Source organism: Onthophagus taurus, chromosome 8, assembly GCF_036711975.1.
Source record: "Onthophagus taurus isolate NC chromosome 8, IU_Otau_3.0, whole genome shotgun sequence".
In the NCBI taxonomy this organism is placed as follows: Eukaryota; Metazoa; Arthropoda; class Insecta; order Coleoptera; family Scarabaeidae; genus Onthophagus; species Onthophagus taurus.
Window position 1 is genome coordinate 7,186,669 of NC_091973.1, and position 12,630 is coordinate 7,199,298.

The window sequence follows — 12,630 nt, forward strand, 5'->3', positions numbered from 1 at the left end:
AACTGCTGCCAGCGTCCCCATCCTTCATAATTCCTACTGATTGTAGTCTTTTTAAGGTTACCAATTCCACTTCCTGAATATGTAGGTTGAGTGGTGGTAAATTTAAGATGACATCCATGGCCGCGGTGGGGTTGATCGCAGCGCACCTGTAAGATACAGACACGCGAATCTCTGTATTCTATTGATTGCAGTGGTGGCAGTAGACTTAGAAGATCTAGTCCATCATACCACCGCACCGTACCATACCAAGCTTTATTAACTTTATTATCTAGGTGGGTGTGGGGGTTTTCTCACATATTATAAAATAATAGAATAATAGTATTTTTTGAAAAAGATTTTGTATTTTGAAAATAAAATAACTGACTTTCTCTTTTGCTGAAGTCTATATAATTAATAAAAAAAATGAAGTTATACATAGTAACGTAAAAACAGATTTCTTGATTTTTTAAAAAGGTAGTAAAATCAATGTGGCAGGGAATATGTGCAACGCCACAGTGGGATTTCCACGTTTCTATTATTTCTATTATTGAGCCTAAGTACCTACTTAACTTCTGTAGACAGTTTAAGTGGAGTTTTAGCAAGCGTTGGCAGTCTAGGATTGCCAATGTTGCGCATGCAACATGGTTTTATTTTTACTGGGCGTCTCCATACTAATCCCAAGAGTAGGGCAGAAAGGGTAGTCCATCGAGGCAGTGCTCCCATATATAAGCCCCGATAAGCCTATTGAAACTGAAGGTCGACAGGTCTCCAGAGTCCGCTTATTAGCAGCCATCACTTCCCGGATGACTAGATTGTTTTAATGAGGTTGTCTCCTCTTGACCCAAGCAATTAATCCAAGATCCCCAGCATGTCCTGCTCGTGGAACAGGTCCACAAACAATAAGCATGCATGGTATATCGACTGGCAAGTCTAGATCCGACACTTTTGGTATGGTACAGGGGCACCTCGTGAAGGAGCGGTAAAAAGTGCAGTGTCAGTCTTGATTCAAGTCATAAGACAAGAACCCTGAGTACAGCAAAACAAGCACCCTCACCCCTTAGTTTATACTTAGTATGATATAAAAACTATAACATAATATAATTATTAATTTACTATGATGGTGTAAAGTTGGATGCCTACCCTCTTCTTATTTATGTTTAATAACCCTACAGTAATCTTGGTGTAGATTGTGTTCAACATTAAATGTTAAAACATTACATTATTATTTTTTAAAATCATAACTCATCAAAAAGTAACTCTTTATAGAAAAAAATGGATTATCTAGAGCCGTAAGTACAAATTTAAACTTAAAATGAGTCCTAACCTACAAATTTTGTTTCTTTGAACAAACAGGGACATGAATGGGGCCGTACACCATTCCACAAAGGTTAATTACAACTGGGTAGATATCACTGAAGATTTTTTAACATCTGTGAAAGGTTTGATTATAAGATTTTGGTTATATTTATGGTAAAGTTGAGGTTATGTTGGGTTTTGTAGATTTGCAGCTTGGAGAATTGCTCCATGATAATCTTTTTGGGCTCTTTGAGGCAATGTCAGCTATTGAAATGATGGACCCAAAAATGGACGCAGGGATGTTATGCAATAGAGGCACTAAAAAAGCAAAATCTTTTGATCAAGCTGTTAAGGTTGTTTAATTCAGTTTGTTTGGAGGTTTAAAACAAATTTATTAATTAGAAAGTAAAAATTGTTTTAGGATAACAGTTTAAAATTGGAAGGATTGAGTTATGAGGAACAAATTGGTATAATTGACCAAACATTAGCTTGCATTGTGTCTTGGTTAGAGGGTCATTCTTTGGCACAAACTGTTTTTACTAATTTATATCTCCATAATTCTTATCAAATTGCTGATCGACCCTTAAAAGCTTTTTGTTTAACAGTTTACAAACTTTTAGAGATTATAAAGGATTATATTCATAAGCAAGTTTTTATTTATTTTTTTCTAATTTTTTCGATTTTTAATTAAATATTTTTTTAGGGCTATGGTTTATGAAGAAGAAGATTTTCAGCCCATGCAGTATGGGTATCAATTAAATCCTGATATTTCTGAACAACGCATTATCACAATGTTACGAGAAGTTGAAGAGGAACTCCATCGCAAGATGCAGAATAGAGATCGTGAAAATGATGTAAAAACGTATTTCATTTTTAAGACTAGAACTACCAACAGTTGAGATCAGCCAAAATGACTGAAAGAATGACCAAAAGATTTTGCAAGCATAAAGTAGTACAATGCATTCAGGTTTAAAAGAGGACTTCTTGTTCACAATGATATATAAATTTGTTAGTCCTCCATAGCTTGCTTTTTCTGCGCTTTTAGTGATTGTTGGTGAAATTTCAGACACTCTTATAGCAATTTATTTTACCATTTATAAGAGAATTTTGTTGGAACCATTAAGGGTGTTATATCATATTTAATTACTACTGGAAGGTGGTCTGAGTCCAGCTCATATATTACACATTGTTGAGTGTTAGATATAATAGAATAATTAATAATTTCTATTTTAATTGGCACAAATCTAATTTCAGATTTACTTTGATTAATCTCTGAGACACCCTCTATTTACATGTCTCATGTAGCATGGGTTGTTAATTTGGAACTTTCGATCTTAAATATTTTCAAAATGGCTGCCACTTCCGGTCAAACTTTTATTATTAACATATCAATTTTTAAATCATATCATGAAATATCATCCTTTATCTTCAACTTGTGATATAAATCACTTGTTATTTCCAACAAATAATTTTAGCATGTTTGAGTGTGACTTAACACAACTTATTTCTTTTTTAACTTTTTCTACAAATTTTTATTATTAACACAACTATTTTTATACCACATCCAAAAATATAGTATTTTAGCTTCAACTTGTGATATAAATCGTTTCATAACTCCAAAAGATAAAGTTAATACGATTTTTTTAAATTTTGACGTTTTCGAACATAACTTAATTCAAGTTAATTAATTTTGAAGAACTTTCTTGTACAAATTTTTATTATTAACATATCAATTTTTAAATCATATCATGAAATATCATCCCTTATCTTCATTTTGTGATATAAATCACTTCTTAATTCCAACAAATAAAGTCAAGGCGATTTTTTTAATTTTGTCGTTTTCGAATTTAACCTAATTCAAGTTAATTCATTTTAAAGAACTTTTCTCCACAAACTTTTATTATTAACATATCAATTTTTAAATCATATCATAAAATATCATCCTTTATCTTCAATTTGCGATATAAATCACTTCTTAATTCCAACAAATAAAGTCAAGGCGATTTTTTTAATTTTGGCATGTTCGAGATTATTTTTTTTTAACTTTTTCTACAAATTTTTATTATTAACATAAATATTTTTATACCACATCCAAAAATATAATATTTTTGCTTCAACTTGTGATATAAATCGCTTCGTAACTCCCAAAAATAAAGTTAATACGATTTTTTTTTAATTTTGACGTTTTCGAACATAACTTAATTCAAGTTAATTCATTTTGAGGAACTTTTCTCTACAAACTTTTATTATTAACATATCAATTTTTAATCATATCATGAAATATCATTCTTTATCTTCAATTTGTGATATAAATCACTTCTTAATTCCAACAAATAAAGTCAAGGCGATTTTTTTAATTTTGGCATGTTCGAGATTATTTTTTTTAATTTTTTCTACAAATTTTTATTATTAACACAACTATTTTTATACCACATCCAAAAATATAGTATTTTAGCTTCAACTTGTGATATAAATCGTTTCATAACTCCAAAAGATAAAGTTAATACGATTTTTTTAAATTTTGACGTTTTCGAACATAACTTAATTCAAGTTAATTAATTTTGAAGAACTTTCTTGTACAAATTTTTATTATTAACATATCAATTTTTAAATCATATCATGAAATATCATCCTTTATCTTCATTTTGTGATATAAATCACTTCTTAATTCCAACAAATAAAGTCAAGGCGATTTTTTTAATTTTGGCATGTTCGAAATTATTTTTTTTAACTTTTTCTACAAATTTTTATTATTAACACAACTATTTTTATACTACATCCAAAAATATAATATTTTAGCTTCAACTTGTGATATAAATCGTTTCGTAACTCCAAAAAATAAAGTTAATACGATTTTTTTTAATTTTAACGTTTTCGAAAATAACCTAATTCAAGTTAATTCATGTTGAAGAACTTTTCTCTACAAACTTTTATTATTAACATATCAATTTTAAAATCATATCAGGAAATATCATCCTTTATCTTCAATTTGTGGTATAAATCATTTCTTAATTCCAACAAATAAAGTCAAGGGGTTTTTTTAATTTTGGCATGTTCGAGATTATTTTTTTTAACTTTTTCTACAAATTTTTATTATTAACACAACTATTTTTATACTACATCCAAAAATATAATATTTTAGCTGCAACTTGTGATATAAATCGCTTCGTAACTCCAAAAAATAAAGTTAATACGTTTTTTTTTAATTTTGACGTTTTCGAATATAACTTAATTCAAGTTAATTCATTTTGAAGAACTTTTCTCTACAAACTTTTATTATTAACATATCAATTTTTAAATCATATCAGGAAATATCATCCTTTATCTTTAATTTGTGATATAAATCACTTCTTAATTCCAACAAATAAAGTCAAGGCGATTTTTTTAATTTTGGCATGTTCGAGATTATTTTTTTTTAACTTTTTCTACAAATTTTTATTATTAACACAACTATTTTTATACCACATCCAAAAATATAATAGTTTAGCTTCAACTTGTGATATAAATCGTTTTGTAACTCCAAAAAATAAAGTTAATACGATTTTTTTAAATTTTAACGATTTCGAATATAACCTAATTCAAGTTAATTCATTTTGAGGAACTTTTCTCTACAAACTTTTATTATTAACATATCAATTTTTAAATCATATCATGAAATATCATTCTTTATCTTCAAGTTGCGATATAAATCACTTCTTAATTCCAACAAATAACGTCAAGGCGATTTTTTTAATTTTGGCATGTTCGGGATTATTTTTTTTTAACTTTTTCTACAAATTTTTATTATTAACACAACTATTTTTATACCACATCCAAAAATATAATATTTTAGCTTCAACTTGTGATATAAATCGTTTCATAACTCCAAAAAATAAACTTAATACGGTTTTTTTTAATTTTGACGTTTTCGAACATAACCTAATTCAAGTTAACTCATTTTGAGGAACTTTTCTCTACAAACTTTTATTATTAACATATCAATTTTTAAATCATATCAGGAAATATCATCCTTTATCTTCAATTTGTGATATAAATCACTTCTTAATTCCAACAAATAAAGTCAAGGGGATTTTTTAATTTTGGCATGTTCGAGATTATTTTTTTTAATTTTTTCTACAAATTTTTGTTATTAACACAACTATTTTTATACCACATCCGAAAATATAATATTTTAGCTTCAACTTGTGATATAAATCGTTTCATAACTCCAAAAAATAAAGTTAATATGATTTTTTTTAATTTTGACGTTTTCGAACATAACCTAATTCAAGTTAATTAATTTTAAAGAACTTCCTTCTACAAATTTTTATTATTAACATATCAATTTTTAAATCATGTCATGAAATATCATCTTTTATCTTCAATTTGTGATATAAATCACTTCTTAATTTATTAAAATTTTATTATATTAATTAATTAAAATTAATTAATTATTAAAATTTTTATTATACATCAAAGAAACCACTTGTGATATAAATCGTTTCTTAACTCTAAAAAATAAAGTTAACACGATTTTTTTTAATTAAAAAAAAAATAATATTAAATAAAAACTTTAAAATAAGATTGTCAAAATGGTCATTTTGTGTGCTGTGGTAGTTCTAGTGTTAAATAAAATTAAAACGATTTTTTTTATTTAGATTGAAGGCTTGGTGGCTTTATTTACCCGAATAAAATTTATGCGAGTTTTGTACCAAGTTTTAATAATGTTGATTCAGCGCAAAGATGATTCCCCAATGATAATCGATTGTCATCGACTTTTGGCGGCTGCTTCCGATATGTTATTTGTGATGAAGAAGACTGTGGAACTTGGGATTCAGCCTCCAGATGGTTCGTTTTATTTTTTTTAGTTAATTATTTTTATTAATAATTTATTTTTATTCGTAGAAAACTCCCACATGATGGGGTTCCAACCTTTCATAAACCAAAGATTGCTTCCCCCAACATTTCCTAGATACACCAAGATCAAACCACGAAAAGAAGCGATGGTTTATTTTGAAATTATGATCGAGCGATTTAAAAATTTAACTAAAATACAATCAATTAATTCTTTGCATCAAGCTTTGGTGAGATTTAATTCTTTAAATTTTTTTTAATTGTGATTAATTTGTTTTTGTAGGATTTTTTTATTGAATTTAGCAAAGTGGCGCCGTGTATTTTATCGAGATCGGCGCTCCAATTGCTGTATGTTCCAAATAATACCATTTTAACGACTGCTAATTATATGGCTTTGAAGGATATTTTAAGGGATGCTGCTAAACAATTTATTTCGCCCCCCGCGTTGGTTTCTAAAGCTATTTTACATAATAACCAACAGGTTATTAATTTAAAAAATCTTTTTATCATTTTAAAGTGAAAATTTTAATTTGTAGGCAAGGATTTATGTGGATACATTTTTTGCTCATTGCACGAGGCCGTTTGCAAATTTTCTCCAATTATGTGGTCATAATAGAGCGCGCCAACGGGATAAATTGGCGCATCTTCTCGAAGAGTTTACGGCGCTTCAAGATGAAGGGGAAAGAGTGGATGCTTACCTCCATAACATATCTGTGGCGTATTCCCGGCCGCATTTAGCGTGTTTTGGAACTTGGATTTTGTATCACACATTAAGAATAATGATAATGTATTTGTTATCCGGGTTCGAATTGGAATTATATAGCATACATGAATATTATTATATTTATTGGTATCTTTATGAATTCCTTTACGGTTGGTTAATATCTGCTTTAACTCGCGCCGATACTTTTTTGATGGAACAAGAGCGCGCAATGGACGTACAAAAAACGAAAGGAACAAATAAGAAGAAGATGAAATTTAAAAAGAAAACGAGGCCGCATAACAGAGACATATTGTTTTATCAAGCGCTACAAAATATGTGTGGCGGGTATTATAAGGCTTTAATGGGATTTCGAATGGACGGGAAACTAACCATGCCGCACCCCCAATTCGACAGCGAACAAGTTCGTTATGAACACCGTTTTGCGCCGTTTCAAAATCTTTTAACGCCACCCCCCGTTCAATATGTTGAATTTCGCGATCTTATAGCTTCGAATAGATATCAACAACAATCAGCTGATAGCATGTATATGTATATTTCTGGTTGTAAACATTTTCATCAGGCGAAACAGCTCTTGGAAACTTTAAACTCAACGGATGGCGAAATTTTGGAATTACTCAGAATCGCAAAGACAAATTTTATTGTTTTAAAATTATTAGCTGGTGGTCATCGTAAAGATTCGTCTGTTCCACCCGAGTTTTTATTTAAAACCAATAAGCATTTTCCGATTTTAAAGTTAACTTAGGAAATATTATTTTTGTGTACATTTCAGGCTTTGTGTGTATAAATAAATTAATAACATAAAGGATTATTTCAGTTTTTTAAATATTTGCTTTTTACCCTATTAGTCAGAATCAAGACGGAAAAAGTATAAAATTAGCATTGAAACTATAGAGGAATCTCGATGGCCTGCTTAGCAGACTGTATGATAGAATACTTGGAGATTTTTTGAGATTGATACCTAATCCAATCAAAATAAAGTGCACATACTTCTACCTTAATAACAAAGAGAGACCACACGTCAGCTGAACTACACTAATTCCAAATTACCTGCAAAAAGATAACAGCTAAAGTATGCGCAAGAAACAATATTAGAAATTATGTGAAAAAAACTACTCTTATACACTAGCTTTCTGCGCTCAACCACATTCCACCTCCCAAGCTGAGAAGACTACACCCAAGCGACTTTATACAATGAGAATTTTAAGATAGAGTAAGCCGACACCTGAACAAATATAAAATATTTAGCAAGTCAGTTAAAACATATGTTCCATACATGGAACAAAACCCCGAACCCCATGTCTGACTACGGTAAGGAGAACTGCGAACTATCGGTGGATTGGATGACTTTTTCGAATGGATTAATAACTTGACAATCAACATATAGCTGTTCGTACACTTTATATTAACTAGTGGTGGAACGGATATCCGGCAACTATACGGTTTTTTTGAAGTATTGATAAAATTTTCAATGTTGCAATTTTCATCGATAACTTTCGAAATTAATAATAATAATAATAATAGCCTTTATTGCACATTCATCAGGAAAAATGAAAAATAATTATAAATAATTGATTACAAAAATAAAAGTAAAAACAAATTATAATAAAAAGATAATGAGATAATTAATAAAATAATGTACTACAGTAAAGTAAAGTATTACACCAAATAAAAATAAAATAAAATAAGAAAAAAAGAACAAGAACAAGAGAAAAAGAAATAGTGCAATCATGAGGCAAAGATTCAGTTGTATACTAAGTGATTTTCAATCCAAGCCTTGACAATTATTAGAGAGATATGAAATACATCATAATCCTTAACTCTACAAAAAATAAAAAAAAAGAAAGAAAACAATATCTTAAATAAAGTAAAGAAATATTCGCAGCAAAAATTCGCTATAAAATTAATTTCTTGAAGGATCCTTGTGGAAATATCACCAATTATTAATTAAAGTATCCTCTTTTTAATGCAAAAAGAAGTTTTGAAAAATCGCTTTTAGTTCTAGAGAAATAAATTTTTGAAATAATCGACAATTTTTTCAAATTTTGCAACTTTCGCCTATTAAGTTTTAAAAATTCGTATAAAATCCATTTCTTGGAATATGAGTATGAAAATTTCCCAAAGTGTTAATAAAACTGTTCTCTTTCCAATGAACCAACCCGTTTTGAAAAATAACTTTTAGTTTTTGAGAAAACAATATTTGAAGTTTTGATAAAATTTTCAATTTTCATCGATAACATTCAAAATTCGCTATAAAATTTATTTCTTAAAGGATCCTTGTGGATATATCACCAATTATTAATTAAAATATCCTCTTTTTAATGCAAAAAGTCGTTTTAAAAAATCACTTTTAGTTCTTGAGAAATAAATATCACTTCAGAAATGCACTAGAAATTATAACCATAATGGGCGGATAGATATGCCGGATAACCGGATATCCGGCCGGAGGGGATGCCGAATATCTGTTTTTTCGCAAAATCACTATCCGTTCCATCACTAATTATTACCATAGTAACGTTAAAACAAAATGGATTTTGTCGTAGAAACGATATCAACAGATTCGTTTTACTCCAACTTATTGTTAGGTTTACCGAAAGTTTTAGAAAAAAATAAAAGATTTGGGATTAAAAAGTTGTATTTGATGAGACACCAGCCGGTGCCTAACACTGAAATTTGCGCCTGGGAGCAAAAAAATGGGATTTTGTTTCCGGAGGATCTCAGAAATTTTTATTCATCAACAGACGGGTTTTGTTACACTTGGTTTTGCGAATACGGAAGTAAGTAAATCACAATTACCGTTTCCATCTTTATTATTACCCGATATTTTAGTGCGAAAAACAAACGTGACGGGGAAATTGGAAATATCCCCGTTAAATAAAGTTATTCAAGTTGTTGGGTACCGAACACACACCGACCCAGGAGTCCAATTAGACGGAGTTAAATATAAATTAAAATTGGGACAAAACAGCAAAGTTTTTGAGATCTCTCAACTAGAAAACACCAAAATTTGCGTCGTTTATTTAACAACTAGATTTGTCCCAACCATATGGCTTTGCACTCAAGACATGCAATTTTATTATTTAGCTGACAATTTCACAATGTATTTTAGAATGGCAATAGCTCACTTAGGCTTTCCATATTGGCAGCTTTTATACACTCCCCACGGAATTCCCGAATGGGCTAAAGTTAATATATATAATATAATTAACTCATTCTAACTCACATCAAAAACATTTTTAGGTTCTTATACGATTATTTTACCCAAAAATGTTAAATAAACGGACAAAAACCGTTGAAGTAATAAAAAAGGATCGCTCGAAAAAGCTACAAGATAACTACCCCGTTAATAAATTAGACGTTAACGTTTTTAAATATCACACAAAAAGCATTCGTCCAACCACAACGGTTGTTCGGCGAGATAAAACACCTTCACCATCAAAATCGCCGAGGAAAAAGAAATATTATTGGGTAAAAAGTAGATATTTAAAAAAAGGGGGCAATAACATCATTATAAAAAGCAACAAATAAAGCATCAAAAAAATATCTTATTCATTTATTTATTCCCCATCGTGAATCGTGATCGTGTTTAAAGTTTCCAAGAGCTGTTTCGCCTAAAACAAACATAAATGTGACATATACAGAGTATAAAACAAAATATAAAATACACGTATAGTTAATATTAGTGATGGAACGGATAGTGATTTAGCGAAAAGGTCCGAATATCCGGATATTGTCGTTTAAAAAATTGTTAATTACTTCAAAAATTTATTTCTCAAGAACTAAAAGTGATTTTTCAAAACTGCTTGTTGCATTAAAAAGAGGATACCTTAATTAATAACTGGTGATATTTCCACAAGGATCCTTCCAGAAATTAATTTTATAGCGAATTTTGAAAATTATCGATAAAAATTGCAACATCGAAAATTTTATCAAAACTTCAAATATCGTTTTCTCAAAAACTAAAAGGTATTTTTCAAAACGGATTGGTTCATTGGAAAGAGGACACTTTTATTAATACTTTGGGAAATTTTTATGCCAACATTCCAAGAAATGGATTTTATACGAATTTTTAATACTTAATCGGCGAAAATTGCAAAATTTGAAAAAATTATCGATTATTTCAAAAATTTATTTCTCAACAACTAAAAGTGATTTTTCAAAACGACCTTTTGCATTAAAAAGAGGATACTTTAATTAATAATTGGTGATATTTCCACAAGGATCCTTCAAGAAATTAATTTTATAGCGAATTTTGAAAATTATCGCAACATCGAAAATTTTATCAAAATTTCAAATATCATTTTCTCAAAAACTAAATGTTATTTTTCTAAACGGGTTGGTTCATTGGAAAGAAGACACTTTTATTAACACTTTGGAAAATTTTCATACTCATATTCCAAGAAATGGATTTTATACGAATTTTTAAAACTTAATCGGTGAAAATTGCAAAATTCGAAAAAGTTGTCGGTTATTTCAAAAATTTATTTCTCAAGAACTAAAAGTGATTTTTCAAAACGGCTTTTCGCATTAAAAAGAGGATACTTTAATTAATAATTGGTGATATTTTCACAAGGATCCTTCAAGAAATTAATTTTATAGCGAATTTTGAAAATTATCGCAACATCGAAAATTTTATCAAAACTGCAAATATCATTTTCGCCAAAACTAAAAGTTATTTTTCTAAACGGGTTGGTTCATTGGATACAGGACACTTTTATTAACACTTTGGGAAATTTTTATACTGACATTCCAAGAAATGGATTTTATACGAATTTTTAAAACTTAATCGGCGAAAATTGCAAAATTCGAAAAATTGTCGATTATTTCAAAAATATATTTCTCAAGAACTAAAAGTGATTTTTCAAAACGGCTTTTTGCATTAAAAAGAGGATACTTTAATTAATAATTGGTGATATTTTCACAAGGATCCTTCAAGAAATTAATTTTATAGCGAATTTTTAAAATTATCCATGAAAATTGCAACATCGGAAATTTTATCAAAATTTCAAATATTGTTTTCTCAAAAACTAAAAGTTATTTTGCAAAACGGGTTGGTTCATTGGAAAGAGGACACTTTTATTAACACTTTGGGAAATTTTCATACTCATATTTCAAAAAATGGATTTTATACGAATTTTTAAAACTTAATTGGCGAAAATTGCAAAATTCGAAAAAGATGTCGGTTATTTCAAAAATTTATTTCTCAAGAACTAAAAGTGATTTTTCAAAACGGCTTTTTGCATTAAAAAGAGGATACTTTAATTAATAATTGGTGATATTTCCACAAGGATCCTTCAAGAAATTAATTTTATAGCGAATTTTGAAAATTATCGATGAAAATTGCAAATTATCAAAACTTCAAATATTGTTTTCTCAAAAACTAAAAGATATTTTTCAAAACGGGTTGGTTCATTGGAAAGAGGACACTTTTATTAACACTTTGGGAAATTTTCATACTCATATTCCAAGAAATGGATTTTATACGAATTTTTAAAACTTAATCGGCTAAAATTGCAAAATTTGAAAAAATTGTCGATTATTTCAAAAATTTATTTCTCAAGAACTAAAAGCGATTTTTCAAAACGGCTTTTTGCATTAAAAAGAGGATACTTTAATTAATAATTGGTGATATTTCCACAAGGATCCTTCAAGAAATTAATTTTATAGCGAATTTTGAAAATTATCGATGAAAATTGCAAATTATCAAAACTTCAAATATTGTTTTCTCAAAAACTAAAAGTTATTTTGCAAAACGGGTTGGTTCATTGGAAAGAGGACACTTTTATTAACACTTTGGGAAA

The 12,630-nt window shown here is 28.8% G+C and overlaps 2 protein-coding genes across 2 annotated transcripts; both read left to right on the forward strand.

Moving 5' to 3' along the window:
* Positions 1–1,162: 1,162 nt before the first annotated feature.
* Positions 1,163–7,640, forward strand: LOC111419817 (N-alpha-acetyltransferase 35). The gene is made up of 9 exons (XM_023052687.2): positions 1,163–1,268; positions 1,333–1,418; positions 1,480–1,628; positions 1,697–1,920; positions 1,979–2,129; positions 5,913–6,102; positions 6,160–6,338; positions 6,392–6,589; positions 6,645–7,640. Exons 1-9 carry the CDS (start codon positions 1,252–1,254, stop codon positions 7,572–7,574), a joined length of 2,124 nt encoding a protein of 707 aa, XP_022908455.1. The 5' UTR covers positions 1,163–1,251; the 3' UTR covers positions 7,575–7,640.
* Positions 7,641–9,218: 1,578 nt separating this feature from the next.
* LOC111419809 (tubulin polyglutamylase complex subunit 2) lies at positions 9,219–10,372 on the forward strand. Its single transcript, XM_023052678.2, has 3 exons — positions 9,219–9,606; positions 9,659–10,014; positions 10,070–10,372. The coding sequence occupies exons 1-3, from the start codon at positions 9,357–9,359 to the stop codon at positions 10,355–10,357; spliced, it is 894 nt and encodes a 297-aa protein (XP_022908446.2). The 5' UTR covers positions 9,219–9,356; the 3' UTR covers positions 10,358–10,372.
* Positions 10,373–12,630: the final 2,258 nt, after the last annotated feature.